At 59.3% G+C, this 27771-nt stretch overlaps 1 protein-coding gene across 1 annotated transcript; it reads left to right on the top strand.

Moving 5' to 3' along the window:
* The first annotated feature begins 103 nt into the window (after positions 1–103).
* LOC131423786 (uncharacterized) lies at positions 104–3262 on the top strand. Its single transcript, XM_058575561.1, has 2 exons — positions 104–310; positions 1871–3262. The coding sequence occupies exons 1-2, from the start codon at positions 225–227 to the stop codon at positions 2622–2624; spliced, it is 840 nt and encodes a 279-aa protein (XP_058431544.1). The 5' UTR covers positions 104–224; the 3' UTR covers positions 2625–3262.
* The last annotated feature ends 24509 nt before the right edge of the window (positions 3263–27771 follow it).

Raw genomic sequence — 27771 nt, 5'->3', positions numbered from 1 at the left:
AAGGTGGTTCTGACCAAAGGTCCAGCGTGGCCTGGCACACGGTGCCTGCCCAGCAGACCTTGATCCCTCTTCCAGAAGAGGCCAAAACTCAGGGAAAATTAACTGTACGAGGCCACACAGCCAGGAAGTGGCAGAGCCGGGTCTGGAACAACACTGGACAGTGGGCTGCCCAATCCAGAGCTGGGGACACTGAGCTGGTCCTCACTGGGAGGCTACCTATTCCCATGACAGCACCCACCATAGCTGAGAGGTGCACGGGCCTGAGGTCACCCCAAGGACGGAGCCTGGGAGGATTCCCCTCGCCAGCCAGGTGAGCAGCAGGTAGCCCTGTAGAAGCAGGCGCCTATCCCCCAAGCAGCCAGCAGAGGGCAGCAGCCACTTGCAAGGGACAAGCCTTGGGCTGGCCACTCTCAAAGGAGCCTCCTGTACCTGGGGTCCCTGGAGTGTGTCCTGACCCTCCTGACCCTGCAGGGATGCTTGAACCAGGCAATGCGGCATGGCCACGTCCCCGAGCAAGAGTGGGCATCACAGCTCACTCCCAGCTCGAGGGGCCAGAGGAGATGATTCACCCAGAAGCTGTAGACAGTGCCCCAACTGTCCACGTCCTGGTCCCCAGAACCCGTGGGCATCTGAGTTACACAGCCACAGGGACCTCACAGAAGTGGCTACCCAAGATGACCTGGGTGGTCCCAGTGAGCCCCTGGTGTGTCCCCGCTCCCCGATGCCCCTTGGCAGGGGGGAACTGAGGCTGGACGGGGCGTGCTGACCAGCAGGCAGCAGAGCTGGGGTCACATCCCAGCAGTCCAGCTCCAGAGCCCAGGTCTCCTGTCACAAATTGCCACACCCTGGTGGCTTCCAACAGTCCACGCCTGTGCTCCTGGCCTGGAGGTGAAGTTCAACCCTCGCGGGTCCCTGCTGGCCCCGACTTCCCACTGTCTGGAGGTCTCTGTGGCCCCTTCTCCTCCGTCCCTCGCATCTCCGTCTCTCCAGGGTCCCCCTCCCTCCCTCAGCTGGGCCACCCCTTCCCCTTCCCTGCGTCACGGTCTCTGCAGCTCTGCCCCGGGTGTGCGGCTCTTGCTCTCCCGCCCTGTCTCCTCGTGTCCCACTGTGCCTTTCTGCCTCTGTCTCTGTCTCTCTATGTCTGTCGTCTCCTTCTGTTCTCTGCCTCCCTCAATCTCACTCTCTCTCTCTCTCTCTCTCCATCTCTATCTCTGTGTCTCCTTCTGTGTCTCCCTGTGCCTCTGTCTCTGTGTCTCTGACTCCTTCTATTTTTTTCCTCTCTCCCTCTCTCCCCCTTCTCCTCCTCCCTCTCCCCCCTCCCTCTCCCCCTCCCCTTCCCCCTTCTCCCTCTCCCCCCTCCCCCCTTATTATCTCTCTGTGTCTCCCTGTGGCCCCGAGTCCCCCATCATGGCACCTCCCCAGGGATTTCCATCCACCCCCCCACTGGCCTCCTCGCAGGGTCTCCCTGGGTCTCTCCGTGCACGTGGCCGGCCCCCCAGCCCCATCCTGTGTCGTCCTGGGGAGGGACAGACCCCAGGGCCCCACCCAGGGCCTACGTGGTGGGTGTTGAGGTGTCCTGGGCCTCCTCGGATGTGGGCCAGTTCTTGGTGGAGGACGAGGGGCCCATGGTGTCCCCAGAGCCCTGGCTGGAGTCGCCCAACTTGGGGCACAGCTCTGGAGCCCCTCCACCCAGCCGCCCTGCCGGCCCCTCAGTTCCCGCTGGGCCCCCCATCTTGACTCCGTGCCCCCCCTGGAAGCCTCTGTCCCCTCCAGGGGGGATGTGGTGGGAAGGGAAGTCCTGCAACCGAGGGCTGTAAAGTTGTGCCCTGGAATTTGCCGGAAGCCCCCATAAAATCCTTCCCATCCACAGATTGGGTTTCACGAGCCACTCGCTGGGCGACTGCAGAGAGCAACGCTGGGATCAAAGCGGCAGCCCCCGCGCCCTCCATCCTGGCGGGTGGTCAGGAGCGGGCGACCAGGCTGAGCGCGGGGCTGTCCCCGGGGGAGGAGGAGCCTCTGTGCAGCAGCCTCGAGCCTCGGCCCTGAGACACCAGCCTGGGCCAGCACCTGCCCCGCGGGGACCCCCCGCCTCGCCAGACCCCATGGCCACCCCGGCTCCGGCGACAAGCCCTGAGCAGCCACGTGCTGCCGGCTTCTCCCGCTGCCCCGACTGGTGCAGGACGCTGGGCGTCCGACCTCAGCTTCCTCAGATGTGCCATGGGAGGCAACGTCTTGTAAGACAATCAGTGTCGTCCAGATACAGAGCCTCTGGTCACCCTCCAGCCTTCAGAGCTCCTCCGCCCTGGCCTCGGCTCACTGTCCCCACCTGTCTGCATGACAGCTTCCATCTTCCAGTCCTTGCTGGCATGCTGCCTCCTCCCAGAAGCCCTCCCTGCCTGCTCTGCAAAGCAGCACTGCCCTGTTCTATCCCCCTGTTCAAGCCCGTCGCGGCCCCGGGCACTGTCCCTGCATGGATGGAGGGGGTCTTAGACCTGCTAGGCAGATCCACGGACCTGGGTGTGGCTGGCTTCTCAGCCTTTCTTATTACACCCACAGAGGCTTTGCAGACCCTCCTCCTGCTCAGCCCCGGAGGTCTGGAAGCAGCTGGGGGCTGCATGTGCTGACCAGGGCCTGAGACCTGCGTCCCCCTCAGCATCAGACTGCTTCACACACAGCACCAGGAGACTCCGTCGGCCTCCCAGCCCTGCCCCTGTTGTCCCCTGTGTGCCCGGCCCGTGACACTTAGGTGCCCAGGTCAGAGCTTGTCCAACAAAGAGTCTGGGCTGACCCTGAGTTGGCCTGGGGCAGGGCTCTGAACAGGACCCATGACCGGCACCAACTGTCCCCTCTGGGAAGCCTGCTGTAGGTGCGCTCAGCCTCCCCTCACCCCCGGGCTGCGGTGCCTCCCGGTGCTCTCCGGTCCCCTCCCGCCGTCCCCTCCTCCCACACCAGCTGCTTCCCGGAGGCCACTGCGGCTGCCTTGAGCCCAGGCACAGACGCGGGTCTGAATGGTGCAGCCTGCACCTCCCGCCTACAGGTGAGTGAGCCCTGGGCCGGGCGCTGCACACATGAAGTCCCTGGCTGGTGTGTCCCCCCTCAAGACCAACTTTACAAAGAGACAAAGCTCAGCCCCTCTCCCTCCTGAACTCAGAGCTGGTGGCTTCCAGGCCAAGTCCCGAGACAAGGCCAGACACCTCCTTCCCGTCACATGGAGCTAGTGGGCATCAGGACTCCCGGTGAAATTTAAATTTCAGATAAGTGACACAGTTTTAGCGTCGCTAGGTCCCAAATATTGTATGGGATATACTTATATTAACAAGTAAAAGCACGTCTAACTGGGACTCGTATACTTCATTTGCTAAACGGGCAGGACTGGCTGCAGAGGTATTGAGAAAATCAGCAGCCACTGTGACGCAGTCACAGCAGGGCTTAGAGCAGCTCAATTCACAATAGCCAGGCTGTGGGACCGACCTAGTGTCCTTCAGCAGATGAGCGGATGAAGAAAATGTGGTTCACGTTCACAAGGAATATCACTCAGCCATGAAGAGGAATGAAATCATGGCATTTGCTGGTAAATGGGCGGAACTGGAGACTATCATGCTGAGTGAAATAAGCCAATCCCAAACCCAAAGGCCCAGTGTTCTCCCGGCTGCGTGGCTGCTGACTCACACTAGGGGTGGTGGAGGGAAGGATGGAACTTCGTTGGATTAGACAAAGGGGAGTAGAGGGCAGGGAGGGGGATGGGAAGGGGGGAGACGGCAGAATGAATCGGGCACCACTTTCCTCTGTCACATGTGAACACGCCACAGGGAATCTCCACGTCACGTACGACCACGAGGGTGGAATCCTAGTTAGAATAAGTTGTACCCCGTGGATGCAGGACATGTCAAAGTGCACTCTACTGTCACATGTATCTGAAAGGGACACATTTTTAAAAGTCACCGAGAACCTCAAGCTGGTAAAAGAGATTTTGGACCAGGCACGGGCCCTTCTGACCCTATGTGACTGCCCGTGCCCTCTCCACACCTGTGACACTGGCACCCCTCCTGCCAAAGGAGTCCATGACCTTGCACAGCCATGCTGTCGGGCGGGCAGGGGACGTGGCATCTGTACAGGTGACATGGCACCAATGATCTCTTGGGAGCCCCAGAGGAGGAGGGAGCTTGAGGAAGGCCCTGCCTGCTCAGGGCCCACGAGCCTGGGCAGACGGCCACGTGGTTGTCACCTCTGTGTGCTTCCTGTCACAGCCGCCTCAGACCCTCTCAATAATGACAAATCCTAAAGCAGCCTGTAGGGGGTGGACCCAGGGCTTCCCCAGTTCCCGCACTGAGTGGGTCCTCTCTGAGCCAAGGCTGAGCCACAGCCTGCTGGACCCTGGCCATGCTGGACACGGGCATCAGGACGTCAGGAAAGCACCGAGCTGGACACACACTGTGTGACAGTGTCCTCCCCTGCCCGTCCCAAGTGGCTGGCGAGCCGGCACCGGCCAAGCTGTCTCCATGCCCCCTGGTTGGCCCCAGCCCAGGGTCAAGGGACTGTGGTCAGGTCCAAATGCTGGCGTTGGGTTAGCACTTGAGGTGACCCTCTGCGCAAGGCTCGGGCGTGCGGAGAACACGACAAAAGAGCACACTTAACCCTGCTCAGGGCTTGGGGGAAGCGTCTCCAGAAGTACACAGACGGCCAGCAGCCCTGAAGAGCTGGACCCCCCTAGTCAGAGCCACCCACCTCGAGGGCTCGTCAGAGCACAGAGTCACCAGGGGCCGGGAGGGGCGGAGAGGGCCGGTTTTGTTTGTGAGCTCCTCCTCCAGCTTTAAACAGTGACACTGCGGAAATGCTTCTGAGTCTTCGTTTCAGGCCCCAAACCCCAGACTGTGGCCTCCTGCGTTCAGCTGAGCTCCTGGGGCCTCCTGGGAAGTCACCAGTTGGGGACAGGGAGGGGGTGTTGGGCTTTCCAGCTTTAACATGTGCAGGTGCCTCACCCAGAGCCAGAGACCAGGGGCTGCCCCATCCCCCGAGGTGCCCAGGTTTCTTCCTGGGCGTGGAAACCCCCATTCAGAGAATACAGACAGAGTGCGCCCTCCTGGCCAAAGAATCCCCATGACGGTTCCCTTGGACTAACGGCCTGTCCAGTGGTTCATGTTTTGAACAGTTTTTTAAAAAATAGTCTACAGCGTGCTGCTCTCTGGTTGACACTGCTCGTTGGGGACAATCCTTTAGACCCTGAAGCTTCGTCTCGGAGTCATAAAACTGTAGACGAAGAAACCTGAATGAATCGGGGTGAAAACAGTGAGATTCTTTCTCCTGCTCCGTGGAGCACGGGAGCCCACGAAGCGCAGCCAAACACCAGGCGCCGCGGAGGACGTCAGGGTGGACAGTAACATCGGGGTTGATGGCACGGGCCCAGGACGGAGCACTGGGCTCAGAGCGTCAGCAGCAAGATCCCCGTTATGCCACTGGGACCCGAGGACCGAGATCCTGACAGCTTGGCATGGACACTGGCCAGATGGGTTCAGGTCCCCACTCCCGCAGCCCCGGCCAGGCACCTCGCCTCTGGCTGCTGGTGAGACCTGGGGAAAGTCGCTTGGCCTCTCTGTGGCTCTCTCATCTATAAAATGGACATTTCACCCTCAGAAACTCCCTGGATTGTGGCTTTTCTTTGTCCCTGGGTCTGCTGCCTTGAAGACACCCTTATCGCCCCGTGATCACAACTCATCTTACTTTCTGTCATCAAAAACCGCTTGGCGAGTCAGGTGGCTCTGGATGGGACACCAGGATGGGTACACAGAGCTGAGCACCTTCTCCCCTGTTCTCCTCCCGCCAATCCAACCCCCAGTCCTCTCCACGTCCACTCTCAGGGCTGGGAAGACCAAGTCGTCCCCTTTCCAGACCCGTCTGCAGCCACACCCCACGATTCTAGTCAACAAAACGCCAGGGGAAGTCTGCTGGAGCCGGGGACAGGTTCCCACTCCAGGCTAACAGGGACAGATGTCATTGACATCTACATTCTTCCTTTTCCCAGCTTTCTCCACTGATTTGATGACTCGTGCTGTTGCAGCCATTTTGTGACCTGGGCACCCCAGGGCAGAGGAGCGGGACCGGCCAGCCCGGCCAGAGACAGGTGGACAGCAGCTTCTCCCAGGAAATGGGTCCTTGGTCACAGGAGGCAGGAGGCAGACCCCGGAACCTGAGAGAGCGGGACCTCTGCCCCGGCCACGGCCAGCAGGCAGGAGAGAGCCACAGCCAGGTGTCATTTCAAACTGAGACCTCACTCGCCCCCCAAGGCGTTCGCCCCGCGTGCGATTCCAGGAGCTTTGGCGTGGCCTGGACACTAGTGACCATCACCAGGGTCTGTTTCCAGGCTGTCTGCAGCCACCTCCAAGGAACACAACCCAAAGGCACTGGCTGTCACCCCGATCCCCTCCCGGGGACTGGTGCAGTGTGGCCTCAGGAACAGGGGTCTCGTGTTCCTGCACACAACAGGTTCCCACAGCGCCATCCAAGGACGAGAGTAACTTAGAGGACCCCACCCCGACGGACAGGTTCCCTGTGCCGATGGCATTGGCCTCTGGCCTCCACGGCCTCTGGGCCCCTGCCCAGCTGACCTGGCCAAGGGCTCAGGGAGGCTCTCCGAGGTTGTTCAGGGCTGGAAGCCGAGAGGGCTGAGCTTCTGTTCTGTAAGGCAGGGTGGCGGCCCAATCCCCTCAAGATGAGGGCTGAAAGAAGCCAGGCCTGGTGACATGGTGCTGAGCCACCTGGAGGCCAGGAGGCGGGCGGCGAGCAGCCAGGGAGGCCCTCCTCGATGAAGCAGGGAGGCTCTTTGCCATGAGCTGTGGCCATGTTCTCTGCCTGTCTGGCCTGGATACTGGTAACATTTGAAAGGGCAGCTGCTCCCTCTGCCTGGGCCTCTGAATGACCGGGGTAGCACTAGCCCTCGGGCGCCATGCACACCCCAGACCATCAGGAGGGAGACGGGCCTGGGTGGGCCTGGTCTAATCAGGGTGCCTGGAATGGAGTGAGGTTCGAGCCCACACACACGGCGGTTGGAAGCGAGCGCTCTTTCTGCTGCCTGTTGGAGTAGGTGCCGCATGGCAAGGGAGGAGGATGGTCACGGGGGTGGAGGCCCAGCCGGGAGGCCCAGGGCAGAAACCCAGGTGAAACCCTGCCACCTGCCACCTCCGGACTGAGAGAGGACAAAAGGCCAGTCTAGCATGAGGTGGGCAGCGTCTGTCCTGCGGCACTGGACACTACGACCAAAGGGGATTCGTCATGCAGTGGAGCCTGGGAGGCCGGTGGCCACGCTTCCCACGGCCCCAGTCCCGCTCCCCTGGTGGGGGGGCTCTGGCCCCTTGTCTCTTCTGCCCCCGCCGCTCAGGCTCCCGTGGATACAATGACCATGACCGGCTCTCCTGGGGACGCGGCCCTCGAGTGCAGGCGGCCAGCGGGGCTGGACACACCAGGCGGGTTGGCACGAGGGTGCCCGCTCCCTGCCAGGGCGGCTCAATGAGGCCTTTCAGTCGGGCACAATGCTCTCCCTCTGCGCATCGGCTGCCAACAGGGAGCCCTTTGTTGGGAGGAGAGTGAGGCCATCGCTGGGCCAGGAGAGGAGGCCGCGACGCCAGGATCGCGCCTGTCCATCTGGGATTACCCGAAACACAACTTCCTCTCACCTGTTGGCAAATAGGGACACACATCACACCAACGCTCCCAACCCCGTCCGCTTTGTGATGGCGTCCTCGGAGTCACGTTTCCCGGGCAGGTGACCCTCCGAGATACGCAGGGACATGTGTAGAAATGGCACCGGGACGGCCTGTTCTCAGGGGTCAGCTTTCAGTGCTGTTGGAAGAAAGGAAAACGAATCCTCCAGATACGGTCGGGGCCACCCCTTCCCCGGGGGCAAGGCCGCCAGGAGGGAGAGGAGGGTGGGCAGCTCCCCGGGGCTCTCAGGGCCTTCCTTTGGCACCCTGCCGCAGGGCCTTTGCCTGGCCCTCCCTCTGCCCGGATTCGGTTCCCCAGACACCCACCTGACTGACTCTATTTTTTCTCCTAGCTGGTGCTCAAAATGTCAGCCGCTCAGAGAGGCCCCCGACACCTCGTTTCTGCTCTCCATCTGAGCTTCATCTCAGTCGGTCTTCAAGTCTCCCTCCCATCTTGGGAGCTGCAGCTCCATCTTGGGTCTGCACCGCCTCGGGCCCCGATGGAGGATCCTGGCCAGCCCAGACGCCTGCAGCACACCCAGCCACAGTCCTGCCTTCCCTGCCCTCCCGCCTGGGGTGGTGTCCTGGACACGAGGTGGACCGGGGTCCGTCAGGGGGCTGGGTTTTCCACGAGGCCTGAGGTGGCACTCACGGTGCTGAGTGACCGTGGCTGACCTCCCTCCCGCCCTTAGTGGTCTCCAGGGTACTGGTTTGTCAGTCTGCACCTGGCAGCTCGCAGGCCGGCCTGGGCACTGTGCCCACTCCCCTGGTCTCAGCTGGGTGAAGGGCCGGGGCAGTGGAACCCCCCACCCCCGGGTGCATGCACCAATCACGGCAGCCACAGCTGGCAGCGGACTCGCCCTGCCCAGGGGACGCTCTGGACACCTGCGCCCTCTTTTTAAAGTCATTTTTCTTTTTCAAGGACTTTTCTGTCATTGTAGGTTGGGTTTTTCTCTGACTTGTGGAAACCAGCCCGACTGCTGTAGCAGGAAGAACAGTCGTTTTTTTATGAAATCCATGTCACTTGTTTACGGAGGGAGGAGTTTCACACAGCAAGTGCACAGCTGTGAGTCTTGACAGCGTCTGAGTCCTGTGACCACCATGATGAGCAGGCAGAGTGTCCGCCCCCACGACCCCTTCACTGCCCTGCCTGGGCGGAGCCTCACACAAGCCCTAGAAGGCTCTGCGGACCCCTCAAGGAGGGGACACCCAGGGCTCCTGCCGTCCCTGCAGAGCTGCATTCAGAGCACACTGTCGGACCAGCATGCGAATGATGTTGGTGTCACCGTCACCGCTATGACCAGCTCAGGCAACTGGGGCCACAGAGCAGAAGGACCAGGCTGCAAATGCAGGTCCAGGACGCTGGGAGGTCTGCTGCCGCTGGTCCCAGACTGTGGCTCTCAGATCCAAACGTCAGGCCTCTGGGCTCCAGGACCTGGCCAGGGCCACTGCCGGCCTCCCATGCACCTGCCCACCCGGAGCTCTGCCCCCTGCTCCTTCTCCAGGTCCCGGTTATCTGTGAGGGAGGCTGGGGAGGCTGGGGGATGAGGCCGATGGCCTCCTGACCGCACAGCAGAAGAACGAGCCGCACGGGAACTCTGTGCCCCAAGTCCAGGCGTGACTCTGTGTCACCTCTTGCAAGCATAACAGTGTCTCTGGGCTTTAGTTCCACCAACCATGAAATGAAGCAGACACTTTGGCCTAAAGCGGTCCAAGAGCTGTAGCCGCGCCGCATGGTTCTGTTTGGTCAGAACTCTCTCGGATGCAAGTGACAAAGCCTCCTCGCTGGCTGTGGGGAAGGCTGGCTTTGGGAAGGAGGGGCTCCTGGCTCAGAGGAGTGGGGTCGGGCTGACTCAGGCAGGTCTTGATCCAGCAGTGTCAGCTACAGCCAGTCCCCCCTGGGGTCTTTCCACCTCGGGCTCTCCGTGGATTCCCTCCTCAGTGCTGCCTTCCTGTGCACCCCTGCACGGTCACACAGCTTGCCTGGGGATGGCAGTGTCACCCAGCAGCTTTGAAATAAGTGACTTAAAACAACACAAAGTTCTTGAGGTCCAGAATCCAAAACAGGTGGGCAGGTGGGCCAGTCAGCTGACATCACGGCCATAGGCCACCTTTCGGCAGCCTGGGGGACCGCCTCCTGCCCTTCCCAGCTCCCAGAGGCCCTCGTGCCTGGCTGCTGGCGCAGCCTCCGCCCTCCTGCAGGGGCCTCTTGCAGCCTTTCTGACTCTAACACTCCTTCCCCCCTCACAATGGGGGGGACACTCCTGGCTACCTCGGGCCACTGGATGGTCCAGGACACTATCATCATGTCAAGACCCCTGGGCTTAACCTCATCTGCAAAGCCCCTTGGCCTCGTGAGGTTGGGGACAGGGATGGAGACACCTTTGGAGGCCATTATTCTGCCACCACCAGGTCCTCCACTTGCTCCCCTGCTGCCCCTTCCTGACCAGAGCAGCTTGCAGACGGGCCTCGCCATGCGTGAGAACAAAGGGGATCCCCACCCTGGCACGCACGGGCTCCTCGCCAGCCTGCGCCCACGACGTCATCATCCAGTGAATGTTCCTGAAGCACCTCCCTGTGTACTGGGCCTGGCACCCGCGTGCAGGACAGAGAGGGGGCGGATGGCGCCTCCCCCGGGTCATCCCAGCCTCCAGGAGGGTGGAAGGACCTGCCTGTCCATGGGAGGAGCTGCTCATCACACCACAGGAACAGGCTGGGGCAGCAGTGGGGACTTGACTCTGATGAGGGCAGAACCCACCAGGCACCCCCTCCCTGCACCTCAGGTCCGCAGGGGGCCTCGGGCGTCTCTCAGACCCAGGTCCGACACCTCCCAGCCTCCTGCCTCCTGTTCTCTCACTCGGCCTGGGCAGCTACCCAAACCTGCTCCCGGGGAACCCAGGACAGGCCCCAAGGCCCCTGCCAGGCTGCACATGCCCAACAAGCTGCCACCCTCCACGGAGGCCCAGGGTCCCTCTGCTGGGCACTTTGTCTTCCAGTCCCCAGTCATGCAGCCTCCGTGGACATGGCCAGCATAGGCCAGGGCCCTCCTGGGGAGCTGGTTTGGGTTGCCTGGCAGCGGGGATCTTCCTAGAGCTGCAGGAAAACCCGACCTTGTGTTCAACTCGGCTTCAGCAGGCAGAGGCTGGTGCCGACCCGGCCGCTCAGGCGAGGCCTCCAGATGCGGGCCAGCTCTGCCCCGTGATCTCAGTGCCCCTCCCAGTCCCCGTAGAGCAGCGGTGGCAGCTCTGAGGCCACAGATGGGGAAGCAGACCGCTCCTTCTGCGAGGGGTGGTGGAGGGCCCGGAATGGGGCGGCTGGAAGGCCCCAGGGGTCCGAGAGACTTGGCAGGGTCACAGGCCACCCCTGCACATTCTAATGTGAATGCCAACAGGGCTCCTATCTGGCCCCCGCACTGTGGCTCAGGCAGGTGGCTGAGCCTCTCTGAGGACATGTGGTCATCTGCAAGGTGGGGCTGAGACCACCCACGGCCAGCGTCAGCTGTGTCACCGCTGACCCGGCACACTGCGTGCTCTGTCCCTGTTCCCGTGCTGGAGACTCAGGGCACACGCCCTGGAAAACAGGACTCATCCCCTCTGTCAATGAGCAGAGTGGCCCAGAGAGGCCGAGGGCTGTGTCAGGGCCACCCAGCCAGAGGGCAGCGCCCTGCCTCACGACGCCAACCACCCACAGATTGGGACCCAGGGCCCGGCCCTGGGCCGGGCGCTTCACCTGCTCACAACACATTGGGAAACGCCCGCAGAGAGCCACCTCCCCACCCTGAGGCCCAGGTCTCAAAGCCTGCAGCCTGGGCGCCTCCAGGGAGTGGACTCAGGGCTGGGGCAGCAACTTCTCCTGCACAGGCCCCGCGTCCAGTCTAGAAGGAACCTCCAGTAAAGCCGCAGCCTGTTGATGGGGCAAAAAGCCCCCGGAGGAGCAGGCCACCAAACCAAGGAGATGCCACCCCAGGCTGCTGCTCGTGGGCAGTGACACAGGCCCAGGTGACAGCGGCCTCCACGAGCCAAGACTCAGCAGCCACAGCAGCTGGGTCCCTGTTCCCACTGCGTGGCCTCCTCCCTGCCACCGACGGCGAGAACAGGCTGTGCCGTGGGCCAGTTAGCAGAGTCCCCCCTGAGGGTCAGCGGCCACCACGTTCAAGTACAGAGACGAGTCCCTGAACTGCCCCGCAGCCGTCCCCTCAACACTGCCAGGGCAGTGTCCACCTTGCAGAGCTAAACCCCTGTCCCCATGGGCACTACCTCTGCATTCCCCCTCTGCCAGCCCCCACCCCTCCTCGTCCCCACGGTGGCCGTGACGGCAGCTACCCCTGAGAAGTGGGTTCATACAGTAGTTGTCCCTTTTTCTGACAGTGTCCTCACGGTTCACCCATGTGTGGCTGGCGTCACAATTTCCTTCCTTTCCGGGATCCTGGACTGGCTCCAAGGCCAGGCCATGACGGGAGCCCAGGTCTGCCGTCGAGTGCCTGGGGACCACACAGCCGCACCCCAGACAGGAAGCCGGTCCTCAGTTTCCTCAAACACACAACTTACCTCGTGCCCTTGCAGAGGTAAGGAGATGACCAGTGTCCAGACGCGCCAGCCGAGCGTGGCCCAGGGCAAATGCCAGTGCAGGGCGAGGCCTGGTCCGGGCTGTGCTGCTCGAGGAGGGACCGTGGGCAGTGATTCTGGGCCAGCAGGGCCTCTTCAGTGGGAGCAGCTGTGAGGGTCCCTGAGCCGCAGCAGGGAGGGTGCATGGACTCCGGACTGTCTGCACGGCTGGGGAGAGGCCCACAGAGCGAGCCGTCCTGCCATGACAGAGGTGAGGAGCCAGGCTGCTCTGCGCTCCTGGACCCTGGATGAGGAGGTCATTGGCCACTTCTGGGCCCCTTCACGCACTGGTGCGGAGCCGGGTGGCCCAGCGCTCCAGGTGCCCTGAGTCCAGGCACTACAGCACCCTGCCCCTTGCCCTTCAAGCTGAAGGCCGCCCCTGAGGCCAGGCACAGTGCAGCAGGGACGAGCCACTTCTCTGCCACCCGTCTCCTCCTCCGGGGAGGACTCAGCTGGGCCTCAGAAGGAGAGGTGGGCTTAGCAGAGAGCCCTTAGTCTCCGCTGCCCACTCTTGGCTATGCTGTCCTCTGTCTCTGTGATTGTCAGGCGGTGTCCATACGGGTCATGTTCAGCTGGGTGATGGCGTTAGGTTGTTCTTTTGGGTGGTAGGGAAGGTGTAGACGGTGTTGGTGGTATCAATGGTAGTGGAGGTGAGGTCGAGGTATTGGTGGTGTCAGTGGTGGTGGAGATGACGTCGAGGGTGTTGGTGGATGTCATTGCTGGAGGAGGTGAGGTCAAGGGTGTTGATGGTGTCAGTGGTGGGGGAGGTGAAGTCAAGGGTGTTGTTGGTGTCAGTGGTGGTGGAGGTGAGGTTGAGGGTGTTGGTGGGTGTCAGTGTTGGTGGAAGTGAGGTCGATGGTGTTGGTGAGTGTCAGTGGTGGTGGAGGTGAGGTCGAGGTGTTGGTGGGTGTCAGTGGTGGTGGAGGTGAGGTCGAGGTATTGGTGGGTGTCAGTGGTGGTGGAGGTGAGTTGAGGATGTTGGTGGATGTCATTGTGGTGGAGGTGAGGTTGAGGGTATTGATGAGTGTCAGTGGTGGTGGAGGTGAGTTCGAGGTATTGGTGGGTGTCAGTGGTTGTGGAGGTGAGGTCAAGTGTGTTGATGGTGTCAGTGGTGGGGGAGTGAGGTCAAAGGTGTTGGTGGTGTCACTGGTGGTGGAGGTGAGTCAAGGGTGTTGGTGGGTGTCAGTGGAGGAGGAGGTGAGGTCAAGGGTGTTGGTGGTGTCAGTGGTGGTGGAGGTGAGGTTCGAGGGTGTTGATGGGTGTGAGTGGTGGTGGAGGTGAGGTCGAGGGTGTTGATAGTGTCAGTGGTGGTGGAGGTGAGGTCGAGGGTGTTGGAGGTGTCAGTGGTGGTAGAGGTGAGGTCGTGAGTATTGGTTAGTGTATCAATGGTAGTGGAGGTGAGGTCAAGGTGTTGGTGGGTTTCAGTGGTGGTGGAGGTGAGGTCGAGGGTGTTGATGGGGTCTATGCTGGTGGAGGTGAGGTCGATGGTGTTGGTGTCAGTGGTGGTGGAGGTGAGGTCGAGGTGTTGGTGGGTGTCAGTGGTGGTGGAGGTGAGTTGAGGATGTTGGTGGATGTCATTGTGGTGGAGGTGAGGTTGAGGGTATTGATGGGTGTCAGTGGTGGTGGAGGTGAGGTCGAGGTATTGGTGGGTGTCAGTGGTTGTGGAGGTGAGGTCAAGTGTGTTGATGGTGTCAGTGGTGGGGGAGTGAGGTCAAAGGTGTTGGTGGTGTCACTGGTGGTGGAGGTGAGTCAAGGGTATTGGTGGGTGTCAGTGGATGTGGAGCTGAGGTCGAGGGTGTTGGTGGGTGTCAGTGGTGGTGGAGGTGAGGTCGAGGGTGTTGGTGGTGTCAGTAGTGGTGGAGGTGACGTCAAGTGTGTTGTTGGATGTCATTGGTGGTGGAGGTGAGGTCGAGGGTGTTGGTGGGTGTCAGTGGTATTAGATGTGAGGTCGTGAGTATTGGTTGGTGGTATCAATGGTATTGGAGGTGAGGTCGAAGTGTTGGTGGGTGTCATTGTGGTGGAGGTGAGTCGAGGTGTTGTTGGATGTCATTGTGGTGGAGGTGAGGTCAAGGGTGTTGGTGGTGTCAGTGGTGGTGGAGGTGAGGTTCGAGGGTGTTGGTGGTGTCAGTGGTGGTGGAGATGATGTCGAGGTATTGGTGGTTGTCAGTGATGTCGGAGGTGAGGTCGAGGGTGTGCGTGGGTGTCAGTGGTGGTAGAGGTGGGGTCGAGGGTGTTGGTGGGTGTCAGTGGTGGTGGAGCTGAGGTTGAGGTGTTGGTGGGTGTCAGTGGTGGTAGAGGTGGGGTCGAGGGTGTTGGTGGGTGTCAGTGGTGGTAGAGGTGGGGTCGAGGGTGTTGGTGGGTGTCAGTGGTGGTGGAGCTGAGGTTGAGGTGTTGGTGGGTGTCAGTGGTGGTAGAGGTGGGGTCGAGGGTGTTGGTGGGTGTCAGTGGTGGTAGAGGTGAGGTCGTGAGTACTGGTTGGTGGTATCAATGCTAGTGGAGGTGAGGTCGAGGTGTTGATATGTGTCATTGTGGTGGAGGTGAGGTCGAGGGTGTTGGTGGATGTCATTGTGGTGGAGGTGAGGTTGAGGGTGTTGGTGGTGGTGTTAGTGGTGGTGGAGGTGAGGTCGAGGTATTGGTGGGCGTCTGTGGTGGTGGAGGTGAGGTCAAGGGTGTTGATGGTGTCAGTGGTGTGGGAGGTGAGGTCAAGGGTGTTGGTGGTGTCAGTGGTGGTGGAGGTGAGGTAAAGGGTGTTGGTGGGTGTCAGTGGTGGTGGAGGTGAGGTCAAGGGTGTTGATAGTGTCATTGGTGGTGGAGGTGAGGTCGAGGGTGTTGGTGGTATCAGTGGTGGTAGAGGTGAGGTCGTGAGTATTGGTTAGTGTATCAATGGTAGTGGAGGTGAGGTCGAGGGTGTTGGTGGTGTCAGTGGTGGTGGAGGTGAGGTAAAGGGTGTTGATAGTGTCATTGGTGGTGGAGGTGAGGTCGAGGGTGTTGGTGGTATCAGTGGTGGTAGAGGTGAGGTTGGTTAGTGTATCAATGGTAGTGGAGGTGAGGTCGAGGGTGTTGGTGGGTGTCAGTGGTGGTGGAGGTGAGGTCGAGGTGTTGGTGGGTGTCATTGTGGTGGAGGTGAGGTCGAGGGTGTTGGTGGTATCAATGGTAGTGGAGGTGAGGTCGAGGGTGTTGGTGGGTGTCAGTGGTGGTGGAGGTGAGGTCGAGGTGTTGGTGGGTGTCATTGTGGTGGAGGTGAGGTCGAGGGTGTTGGTGGTATCAATGGTAGTGGAGGTGAGGTCAAGGTGTTGGTGGGTGTCAGTGGTGGTGGAGGTGAGGTCGAGGGTGGTTGCTTGGTGGGATGTCATTGGTGGAGGAGGAGAGGTCAGGGGTGGTTGGTGGGATGCTCTTATTGCTGGTGGAGGGTGGCGCTGTCTCTGGCCGGGGTTGCAAAGTGCTTCTTGGTTCATCGGGGGTGGTGCTGGTTGGTTCCTGTGGTTGAGGTTGGCCTTGGTGCAGGTCCACTGAGTGACCCCACATTGACTGAGCTAATTATTCTGAGGAATTGTCTGGTCCTGCTTTGGACACCAGGATGTGCTGCCGGATCCCCCTTGGTCTGAGGTCAGTCCCCAACTGCTGGGGACATCAGTGACAGGCAGTTCCTAGCTTCACCTGTCTAGGAGAGCCTTGCCTCTGGCAGTGCTCCCATCGAGGTCTGCCCTGCCCGGTGTGGCTCACATCAGTGAGTGGTCATTAATGAAGCAGGAAGCCCAGACCTGTCACCCTGATCCTGTTCACTCTGAGGGGCCATCCGGCCTCCAGAGTTCCCATGGGTGGCTGCAGACTTGGTGGGGACTAGTCTCAGCTCAAGGTCTCCTCCCTACACATCCCCAGGACACTACCCAGGGACCTTCCCACCAGCTTCTCCAAGTCCACTTTCCAGGACGGTCAGGAACCCAGCTGGTCACTCCCCGGGCCAGAGAGAGAGGCCCGGGCCAAGGACCGTCAGGCTTAGCAAATAAAACCACAGGGTGTGCCGTAAAATGTGAATTGCAGATCAATGGCAAATAAATTCCTGGTGTAAATATTCCCCATGCGATGTTTGGGTTTCTGTATATACACATGATCTACTGTGGAAGGCAAGTTCAGGCCTAACTGGGTGTCGTGGGTTTTATTGACAACCTTAACAGGGTCATGGCACAGAGAATGTAGGACCCAGGTCCCAGGGGGCCTGTGGCCACAGCAGGCCTTGGAGCATCACAGCTCCCACCCTACACACAGGTCACCTCGAGTCTCTTGTGGGAAATGCAACAACTCAAATGTGACACTTTTGCTTAAAAGAATAATGAAGGTCATAACTACTCCACGGAGAGAGCTAGTTTCAGAACACATGCTAGGCATGTTAAGCTGCGAACCGTCCATTAACCCATTTGATCTTCTCAGGTAAGCAGAGCAGTGAGGCAATACATGCTGCAGAAAACCCAGTGTCAGTGTTTAAAGAAAAGTTTAAACTTCAGAGGGAATAACACAAGACTCTACCCTAATGGTCACCCTCCAGGGTCCAAGATGTCTGCTGGAGATCCAGCCATTACAAAGCAATTCCAGTCAGCAAAAAAAGAGGCAGCAACAAAAAAGTATACCTCCCCTTTCTGCTTTGAGGGCACTTTCTAGAAATCGCAAAAGCACATCAATTCAGGCACCTTTAATTAGAACTCAGGTGACCGAGGTGCAGGAAAAGCTGCCAGGCACAGATTTTATTCCAGTTGGTTGCATGCTCAAAAAAGATTCAGAAATTTTCTTGCTCATGAAGGAAGAAAAAGACACAGTGAGAGGCACTGAGGAGATTTTGCCACAAAAGGTAGCATGGACCTCATTTTTAGATGAATTTGAGGCTCGGGAAGATTAGATACCTCACCAAGGTCACTGGGTGGTCAGCCTGCCCCGGGGCCTGTGCCTATAATGGCCACATCAGATAATTCCTCCTAATTAGATTTCATAAATGCCAGTTATGTAAGTGACTGGCGTTGGCAAATCCTATTTTTTAAAAAGTCTAACATTCAAGCAAATTGGATATTCTACCATGAGCAGTTTGTAAAACACGATTGAGTGCAGCCCATGAGGAGATCCACGTGCAAAAGTGTTTGAACCACCGGCCCCCCAAAACCAAAGGGGAGAGAGGCCTGCTTCACACAGATCAGGGGTCTCACTGGAGAAGAGGAAGCCCACGGCATGTTCCAGAAGCCAGCGTAACCGGGATGATCCCACGGGAGCAGCGAGGGGAGAGGGGCAGGGAGGTGGCGGCTGAGGTCACCAGAGTGCAAAGGGAGCCCCAGAGCTCTCCACCCTCGACAGCACCCTGCTGTATCTTTGAACTCTCAGATCTCGGCTAAATGGCCTTGGGAACGAGAAAAGTCTCCAAGAGAAAGGTTACTTGTGTTCCGTGGTTGTAAAAGTTAATAGCCCTCTCCCATTCCAAACCGTGGCATCCCAAACCAGGGGGACAGGAATTTGAAACGTGTAATTTAGAAGCTGGGCTTGGAGTAGGAGGGTCTGGCTCCCAGGAGAAGCGGCCCAGGGCAGTCTTTGGGCAGGGCTGGGGGCTGCGTGCCCCCAACTGTCAGAGAAATGCCGAAACTCCACGGCCCGCTCAGCCTCCCCCCTGCAGGGACGGGCTAGTCGCCAAAGTGCGGTTTCATCAAATGCAAAAAGTTCCACAGAGCTGAGAGGTCAGCCAGGCCTCCGGCACAGCTGGGAGGGCGGCCGGATCTGGGGAGAACCGCACCAGAGCTGGGGGACTCCTGGTCACTGCCCGGTGCCAGTGAGCGAGGCCGGCACTGGACTGCGAGGATGGAATGTCACGTGATGGATCGGTCATGTCTGCTGCCGGCCCAGCGCAGAACGGGGCGAGTCTCAGGCAGAACGCGGGCCCTATGTTCTGACCTTGAACTTGGCGAAGCCCTTCGTTTTGAGAGGAAGTAGGGGAGGCTCTCTGAGGGAAGCCGACTGCCCTCGGCCGCCCAGCAGCTGCGTAGGACTCGGCCATCGGTTCTCCCGGGTCTAGTTCTGACTTCCCTTGCCCACCAGCAGCGGAGGTTGGCAGCTGGGGTTTTCTCCAGAGAAATTCCTCGGGTCACTCACACGCCCCCAAAGGAGAAGCCCTCCCTGTCTCTCTAGGAAACCCATTTCCCTTTTCCTTGAATCCGTCCGGCCTGACCGAGGCACAACCACCGGCTGGAGATGTTTGGACTTGGTGGTCAACATGTGCCGCAGACAACAGTGGGGGTGGGGGGGAACCGTGTGCCCCTGAGACAAGTGACCCACCCAGCGCAGTGGCTAGTACGGTGGCAGGAAGGAGAAGAGCCCTCAGAGGTGACCACAGCCTCACTTCCACAGCCTGGGAGTGTTGAGAGCCACAGCCGAAGGGGCCCCAGCAAACTTCCAGCTGCCAGCAAACTTCCAGCTGCCGGCTGACGATTGGCTCACAGCGGCCCCAGCAACATCTAGCTGATTGGCTCCTCTGCGGTGATGCTCATTGGGCTGTTTCCCTGCCCTTTCAGACCACGGAGCTGCTCATTGGGGGACTTTTTTGGCTCCGCCCACGTGACCCAGCCAATCGGCCTCAAGAGCAGGAGGATTGTGGGAGGTGGAGAGAAGCTTGTGTGGGAGAGAGAGGCTTGTGGAAAGCCGGTGGTGGCAGTTGAGGCTCTGAGGGTTTTTCCTGAGAGGCTGTTTTGTTTGGCGTGTGTGGTTCTAAAAATAAAGTTAGTTTCTTTTGACAAGTGGCTCCTGATTGTGCCCAGCCAGACTGCGGCATGGGAGTGCCACACTGTACATGGCAGAGGGACTTTCACATGGAGAGATCACCTAGGGTCACCTGCATCTCCCATGAGGGCCCTGATAACAGGGGCACAGGGCGGAGGACAGGGGTTGAAGGTGACCTGCTGCTGCTCTGCAGACTGCGGGGAGAAGCCGTGGCCTGTGGAGGCTCCAGAGGCTGGAGGAGGCGAGGCCATGGCTCCCCTGCCCCTCTAGAGGGAGAAGGGCCCTGCCCACCCTTGACTCCAGACTCTGACCTCCAGATCCCGAGGGGACGAGGCTGCAGGGTGCTGGGGCCCAGCAACGTTGACTTCCGGCTCAGCTCACCATCTTAGGAAGGGAGCCCATTGTCCATGTTGTGACCCTGGGGCTCTGTGCCCAGGGCAGCCAATGTGCAGAGGGGAAGGGGAGGACACAGAGCTACAGGAGAACCCCGGGTCCAGGCTCACTAAATGCTGCTGTTGCCCCATGTCTATGGGGATTGTCTGCAGAGCTCCACATCCTGCAAGCCAGGCACACCACATCACCTAACTGCAAGCGTCTCCTGGGAGTCCCAGAGGAGGGTCTACCTTGTCCTGCGGTCACTCCTCCTTGCCCTGTGCTGTTATTGCCCCTCCCCTGATTCTTTAGATCTTCGAGGATCAAGAAGATCTGGCTCTAGTTCCAGATTCCACTCATTAACGGTGAGCAATTCACTGGCCTTCTCTGACCCACTGTATCTTCATCTATAAATTGGGAAGGGGGTAAACAATTACTGTGAATACATTACACAATTATTGCAGGCTCACTCTCATATAGGTCTAAATGCTAAATGGGTGATGGGGTACAGGCATTGTCCCAGGGGCTCCGGGCGTGGGCTCACCCTCAGGGCTACAGGTGGATTCCTGTGAACCTCAAGCTCAGGGGCTTGGGGAGGCACCCCAGGTGATGATTCTGAAGCTGGATTTTTACTGCTCCTTTCAAAGGCCACATGCTGTGAGTCCAATACCCAAGGAAAAGACTTCACATCCTTCCCTAAAGACGCTTAGGTTGTGGCTACCAGGGGCTGGGGCGAGGGAAGGGGATTGGAGGCTGCCCCGTGGGCACAGGCTTCCTTTTGGGGTGACAAGATCTTGGATCTTGAGGTGGTGGTGGTGCAGCCCTGAGAATGCGCCAAACACCCTGCAGTGCCCGTTTCTGGGTGGTGGGTCTTCCCACGGAGTCTCGTGGCTGAAGAGCAAATACACCACGTCCCTCGGCAGGAACTCCAGGTGCCCCAGCACTTCGATCCAATGGGCTCTTCCTAAAGGCTCTGCCTGTGTCCCCGTGTAACCCAAGGCCCCTGGTTGTCACTGAGGCACAGGACAGGCCTCCCCCATCTGCCCAGTGCCAGATTCCCAGCCATGTCCAGCCCAGGACAGTGGCTGTGTGTCCAAAGCCAGGCTTATGGGGAAGAGAGTCCTGGATTTTGCCCAAGGTGGGACATCTCTGCAGGAGCCCCCAGGGACTTGGAGACCCTGGCTCTCAGGCATTACATGGGGTCCAGCACACAGTACCTGCTCACTAAATGCTGCTGTTCCCCCATGTCTAGGGGGATTGGCTGCAGAGCCCACGAGGGCCCCCAAACCAACAGATGCTCACTCCGGCGTCGCGTTTGCACAGCCTCCCGGGTGCTCATTAAATCTCGGCTGCATGACTGACCCCTGGTAAAAGGTAAATGCTATCCACATTGTCATCATGCTATATTGTTTAGGGAAAATGGCCCCAAAATCCGCATGTTCAGTTTAGATGCATTTGTCCCCAGGTATTTGCAACGCGTGGTGGTTCCGATCCAGGGATCGGACGCTCTGGGATTTGGAAGTGTGCGCACAGAGGCCGCTGCGCTGCAGAGAGGACATGGGCAGCTGCACTTCAAGGCCAGTGCCGCACAGCCCTCTCCATCCAGGCGCCGGCTGCCGTTTCCAAGGTCAGGCCTGCTCCCCTGCCCCGGCCGCCGCACACCTGGCTTCGCTTCCTGCTCTCGCTCACAGTCCCGCGGTTGCGCTGGTCTTCTGGGGTCCCAGATGGACCAGGCTCAGGAGGCCCCTCTAGGGCATCACATATGTGGCCCTGCCCTACACTGCTGCTGGGCAGGCTCCTTGCCTGGTCACCTTCTGAAACAAGAGCTGCCCCTCCTGGCTACTGGTGACCACCTCGCTTCCTTTCCTGCAGACCCTTCCCCCTGGCACAGGGGCCTGTGCCTCCTGTCTCACCTCCCAGGAGGTGAGTTCTCTGCTCCATGTGTGCCACAGGGCCGGCCAGGTAATGAGTTCCCCGTGGGCAGGATGACTAAATGTCCGACAACATCTCCCCTGGACTTGGACGCCCAGTGCCCAGTGAACTTGGCATCCTTGAAGTCCAGGACCAAGGGTAGGAAGGGGTGGTGGGCTGCTGTGAGGTGACCCCGAAGCCCGTGGGTCTCCCAGAAATGAGGATGTGTGCAGACTCCCGGGACTCAGCGCCCCTTCCTCAGAGCTGCGAGGGAGCAGATGCCCCCAGGCGGGCAGGGAAGGGGAGGCCGGTGTGCACCGGGCAGGCGGCAGCGGGAGGAGCAGGACCAGGTTGTTTCCCAGGATGCTGTCCACCCACTCCCGAGTCCCAGGACTTCCCACCACATGGACAAGAGCAGGCCCTGGGCTGACCTGTGAGTCCACAGGGGTTCACATTCCCCTCGCTCTCCTTTGATCACCCCTCAAGTCAAGCGTATCCACGTCCTGAAGATAAACTGTTAGTTTTACGGGGTCCCTTTCACTCCCACCGGAGCATAAAGCTGAAGCAAGGCCTTGCGTGGGGGGAATCTGCTCCAGTGTCGGGTTCCGAGCGTCTCCCTCTGACCTCCCAGCCCCTTCCCCAGGCAGAGGACCCCTCTGGCCACCTGCACCAAGCCGCCCCACCCCTTGCCGCCCTGTGTCACTCAAGCAGGAGCAAAGCACAGAGGGACCCTGTGCACACTCTCCTGCACCCACGGATGCCCACCAGCCATGCCCCTTGGTCCACCAACCTGGAGCGACACTCCAGGCAAAGAGGCCTCTGCCCCCGACACAGGCACTTGGAGTAGAAAGCAATTTGTCCGCCGCGGACCGTGGGCCGACGCCGGTGCTCACTGTGGATGCAGGGAACTGACTTAGTCCCTGGGCAAAGCAGTCAGCTTTGTGTGTGTCTCGGTTCCCACTGGACTAAATTAGGGTCAGCAAACTGGAATCCAAGGGTCAAATCCAGTCCACTGCCTGCTTATCAAATAAAGTTTTATTGGCACAGCTGTGCCCCTGGTCTGCATAGTGTCCACGGCTGTCAGGACGAGGGAGAGGCAACAGGCAGGCTGGCCACTACAGCTCAGGCTTCTGGGCAGCTCGTCCGTGGCTGCACCCTGTGCTGAGTTCCCATCAGCCCCACGCCACGCTGGCCATATGGCTCTCCGCCACTCCCCCCAGCGCAGGTAGGGACGCAGACCCTGGTGCACCAGGAAGCCTTCACACCTCCATTAGGCAACCAGTGTGGGGGGTGGCCTGGACCACGCGACCCTCACGCTCCTCCCTGTCCAAGTTCAAGGCCTCGTCTCTCACTGCCTGCACGACCTCCTCCCCCGCCCAGGTACTTCTTGCCACCCTCCCCACCCCCTGCTCTTCGCGAGAGGCCACAGGAAAAGAGAAGTCTCTGGCTTCGTGTTCCCCTTGGAAATCTGCTCCGGCCGGACTCTGCCTGGCTGCAATGCCAGCAGAAATCCCACGTTGGTCTCTATTAATCACAGGCCGAATCTGCAACTTGAGCTCCATGCACTGGAAATGAATGGAAAAAGTGCAACCTGACCACAGAAGTATTATTTTATAAATAAGGCCCTTCAGCAGTGGTTAATTGGACGCACATTTTGCAAGATTGGGGGAATATTAAAACTATCATACTCGAGTTGACTGGCGGGGTCCTGGAACAGCACTGGCCACCTTCTGGGCAGCACCAGGTCCCGGGGTGGAAACACCAGCTCAGAGATTTTATTTGTCCCAAGACATCCCGCTTCTCCACTCCCACCTAAAAAAAAAAAAAAAAAAAAAAAGGAAAATTGTTTTAGTGTTTGATTCACGGCTCCATAAATCACCTGTCAGACCCCCAGTCTCCTCGAAGCTCTGCCAGAAATGGATCTGCTGAAGCAGCTGCAGGAAGCCAGTTCACATGCTTCCATTTCCGTCACCTGCAATGCGCTCCTACTGTGTGTCGGCACATACCCAGCATCATCTATGGTCCTGCATCCCAGAGGAAGCAAACCCTGCAAGACCCGGAAGTAGGGAAAGATGCTCAAGAACACAGTCTCCCCTTGGTCTCCTTGGGGGGCCCCAGGCTCTGAGGTCACCCAGGTCTCTTGTTACCGTGGCCTAGCATGTGTATGGAACCGACGCACATCCTCTCCCGCATACTTCAGATCTCCTCGAGGTGACTTGTGACCCCTGATGCAATGTTAATGCTGTGTGTGTGGCTGGGAGACACTGATGACAAGAGAAGTCTGTGCAAACTCAACTTTTTCAAATGTTTCCAGTCTGCGGTTGTTGGAATCTGTGGCCACGGCCCCGCAGGCTCAGGGCGGCTGCAGAGCAAGTCCGCCAAGGAAACCGTGGCTGCAGATCTCGCTGTCTCTTCGAGGTGGTTTTAAACGCACCAACTTCTCACGGAGGCAGGATGTGAAGTCCAAAGTCAGCTTGCAATGCCTCCTCCTCCAGCCTCTGCTCTGTGTAGTAAGGGGACAGCCAGGGGACCCAACTACGTCTGTTCCAGGTGGTGACTGGATGAGGGTGGAGGCTGGGGAGGCCCGACGGCAGGTGGGAGGAGAGCTGGCTCTGTGGAAGGAGGGAGCCAGAGGGTCCCCAGACAGCCCCAGGCCAGGGGCCCTGCACAGGGACTGGCATAAGTCACCCTCCCACCTAGGACAGTGAGTGAGCTTTGGAGCTGGGGGTGGAGGGTGACAAGATGAGAAGATCCTTGAGCCTTTGGCATTAGGATGCCCCGCTGAGCCTCCCTTCCTGGATTCTGAGCAATGACAACAACCATTACTGAAATGCACTGAGAATTCCTGGCTGGGACTCCACAGGCGTCAGGACCCGCCCAGGATGCAAGGAGGAGGACAGCCAGTCTCCCTGCCTTCCCGACTGTCCCACCAACAGGCTTCAGGGAAAGCAAGAACAGGAGAGAGCGGGCCAGGCCTGGGGCTTCCCGAGCCCACCTCGACCGACCTTCCGAGAGCTTCCGTGTTCTCCGTGGGTTTGTTCTTCTCTCTGCAGTCTGTGCTACATCTCAATTCATTTTACTACCAAAGAGACGCGTTTAATTGTCCATCATTGAAATTCCGCAAACTCCCCCCAGAAAACCTAATAAAACGACTCTCTCCAGAGGATGAACCTCATTTCTTCCAGGGCTTTCCAGCTGTCACCCACTGACGTGAGCCCTGCAGCCAAACACACTGCAGTTTTAGAAGTGCGGCCAGAGAGCAGGCCTCGTGACCTGGTGGCCTTGGGCTCTGCTTTTGTTTGGCCTGTAGAGGGTTTTTAAGTTTTTCCCAAAAAAAAGGAAAAAAAAAACCTAAATTTTCAGGTTCTCTTGATTCATTCCCACAGTCTGAGTGGTGGCAGTCCCTTCTGACTGGACCTGGGTCTGCCACTGTCCCCACCCCTCCCCAGGGTCTTATCCGTAGCCAACGTGACTGGTTGCTACATTCACCTGGACCCTGTGCTTTTGAAACTGTTGGTATTTGGGTACAAAGTGCTGAAAAGCCACGGGGTCTTCCCTGGGAAGACGGAGAAGGCCCACTAGAAAGAAAGTCCACAAACAGAATGCCCACCTGGCAGTGCCTGCGCAGAGGGTGAAGGACGCGGCGCTGCCTGCAGCAGCCTTTTCTCTCCCGTCCACCTCTGATGCTGCTCAAAGTAACGAATTTGAGACGCTCACTTCCACTGGTTTAAATTAAAAAATAAAATAAAAGCCAGAGAGCCAAAGAAAAAGGCCGTGTTCAATAAAATATGGAGGAATGACGCAGTGGCGCTGGGAGGCCTCAGAGCGGAGCTGTTAATTGCTTCCTTCCCCGGGATGCTGGTGGCCCCTCTCTCACGGACTCGGATGCATTTGTCAAAGAGAGTATGGGCCCCCGTAACTCTGCGGAATGATACAATACATCACTGGAGGGGAAGCCAGGATCAACACGTTGTTAACTGTTTGATCTCGCAAGTCAGAATTAATGATAGGTATTTTGCACAAAGGGGAAAAAATAAATGTTAAGAGCCTATTCACGCTAACTCAAGACATCCCCACACCATCGGGCGGAGGCGGAGGCGAGTCCCTGCACACAGCTGGTCCACGTTTGCTGGTCTGGGTGGGTGGCAGAAGCCGGTAATCGGAGCCAGACTGAGTGCGTGGGGAGCTGGAGAGATGTGGGGTCAGAAATCCCCCAGCAGAATGCCCCAGGGATTGACAAGAAAAGGGGTCCCGGGCTGGAGCGCTGAGCGAAGGCCTTTGGAGCTTTGGGCAGAGTTGGGGACCCTGTCCTCATCTGAAAACGACTTCATTTACTTGTTGGTTCATTCTAAAATCACTCACAGCCCTGGCTGGGCTCAGGGATCCACAGGGGACCATACGGACTGGGTTCCTACATTTGGGGACCATACGTTCTGAACAAAAACCTTGAACCAATAAGAAACAGAATAAAAAATAAGAAACGCCAGGTCATGATGCCACCATGTGGGGTGACAGGGTGGGAAGTACCCAAGGGCCCAGAGGTGCAGGGATCCAGCATGGAGGGGGCAGGGCAGACACGGGAGCTGAGCCTGGGGGGCGTGGGAGGCCGAGCCAGGTGGACACTAGGGGCGGAATGTTCCAGCAGGGACTGCAGCTGTGCTGAGGCCTGGGGCAGCGGTGGCTGGGGAGTCCCCCACCGCAAGGCCCTCCGTGTGCTGGAACTGGGGGAGGGGAGGGTGGAGGACCAGGAGCAGCTGTGAGGCTTGGGGGCAGAGCCCAGCTGGTCCTTGTGCGCCGGCCTCCACTGGAAGGTCCTGGGCAAGAGAGGAGCAGGCTCTGGTGTGCGTCCACAGTCCTGCGGGCTCCTCTAGGGAGAGCAGGCTGGGCACCGGGCCCTGGAGCCAGGAGAAGAGGACAGACTGCGGGAGCAGGAGGCCGGCCGAGTGCAGGAGGGGCCAGCGAGGGCCGGCGCACTGAGCCAGGGCTGGGCAGCGAGGCCACCAAGGTGTTCGCCTGGAGCCTCAGATTTAAGAAGGGAGGACTGCAGAGATGCGGGAGTCAGATTAGACCTGATGTGTGCACTGAAGTCTGGGGTTCAGGCTCCCAAGGGACATGGAGCTGCCCTACGGCCTGTGCCCTGAGCTCTGCCCTGAGCTGTGACTTAGGCTGTGACCTCAGCTGTGACATCAGTTGTGCCCTGGACTGTGACCTCACCTGTGCCCTTAGCTGTGCCCTGAGCTATGACCTCATCTGTGACCTCAACTGTGCCCTGGGCTGTGCCCTGAGCTGTGACCTCAGCTGTGACCTCAGCTGTGACTCAGCTGTGCCCTAAGCTCTGCCCTGAGCTGTGACCTCAGCTGTGACCTCAGCTGTGACCTCAGCTGTGACCTCAGCTGTGACCTCAGCTGTGCCCTGAACTATGACCTCAGCTATGACCTAACTTTCCTCTGAGCTGTGACCTCAGCTGTGACCACAACTGTGCCCTGAGCTGTGCCCTGAGGTGTGACCTCAACTGTGACCTCAGCTGTGACCCCAGCTATGCTCTGAGCTGTGCCCTGAGCTATGACCTCAGCTGTGACCAAAGCTGTGCCCTGAATTTTGCCCTGAGCTGTGACCAAAGCTGTGCCCTGGCTTGTGCCCTGAGCTGGCTGTGCCCTGTGCTGGCTGTGACCTGAGCTGGCTGTGCCCTGAGTGACCTGTGACCTCAGCTGGCTGTGCCCTGTGCTGGCTGTGCCCTGTGCTGGCCATCCCCTGAGCTGGCTGTCCCCTGAGCTGGCAGTGAGCAGCATGGTGATCTGGGCTGCAAATGGCTCTATTTCTTAAAATCTTGGTGTTTTGCTCATGGTTCAATTTCTTTGCATTGGTTTTGATTTTTTAAAACATCCTGTGATGGCACCTCTACCTGAGGCTCTGGTTCCTCCAGGTTGGAATCCCAGCAGAGCCCCTGACGGGCCCAGGACAGGTCACCTGTCCTGCCCATGCCAGTCAGCTGAGGGTCCACCCTCCTGGGGCCTGGCCTCCCAGAAGAGCTGTGGGCTGGGGGCTCTGCTGACGATGGCATTGCCTGCTCACGGGACTTGGAGGGGCCAGGACTGCTGGGCCGTGAACCCGCCCTGCCACCCAAACACAGGACAGGCTTCTGCAGGGGGTGCCGGGGGCCTCAGGGCCGGCCCAACTTCCCACACGATGGGCCTGGGGCTGTCCCACACAGCGTCCATCAAGGGCAGGAGCCCTTCCATCACGTCCACGTGGCACGGCAGGGGGTGAAGGAGGGCGGGGCAGGACAGACGCCTCAGCCCGAGGCTTGGTTCAGAAGCCCGTGGGGCCTGTGGCTGAGCCTGGCTCCGACACACCCCAGTCACAACTTGACCATGAAACCCCGTGTCACAGGGATTCCCACCTGTGAGTTCCCCTCAGTCCACGGAGGCCGTTCTGAACTCTCC

Source organism: Marmota monax, unplaced genomic scaffold, assembly GCF_021218885.2.
Source record: "Marmota monax isolate L192 unplaced genomic scaffold, Marmota_monax_Labrador192_F-V1.1 WCK01_AAM20220418_F8-fsc00014, whole genome shotgun sequence".
Classification (NCBI taxonomy): domain Eukaryota; kingdom Metazoa; phylum Chordata; class Mammalia; order Rodentia; family Sciuridae; genus Marmota; species Marmota monax.
This window is presented reverse-complemented; position numbering and strand designations above follow the sequence as displayed.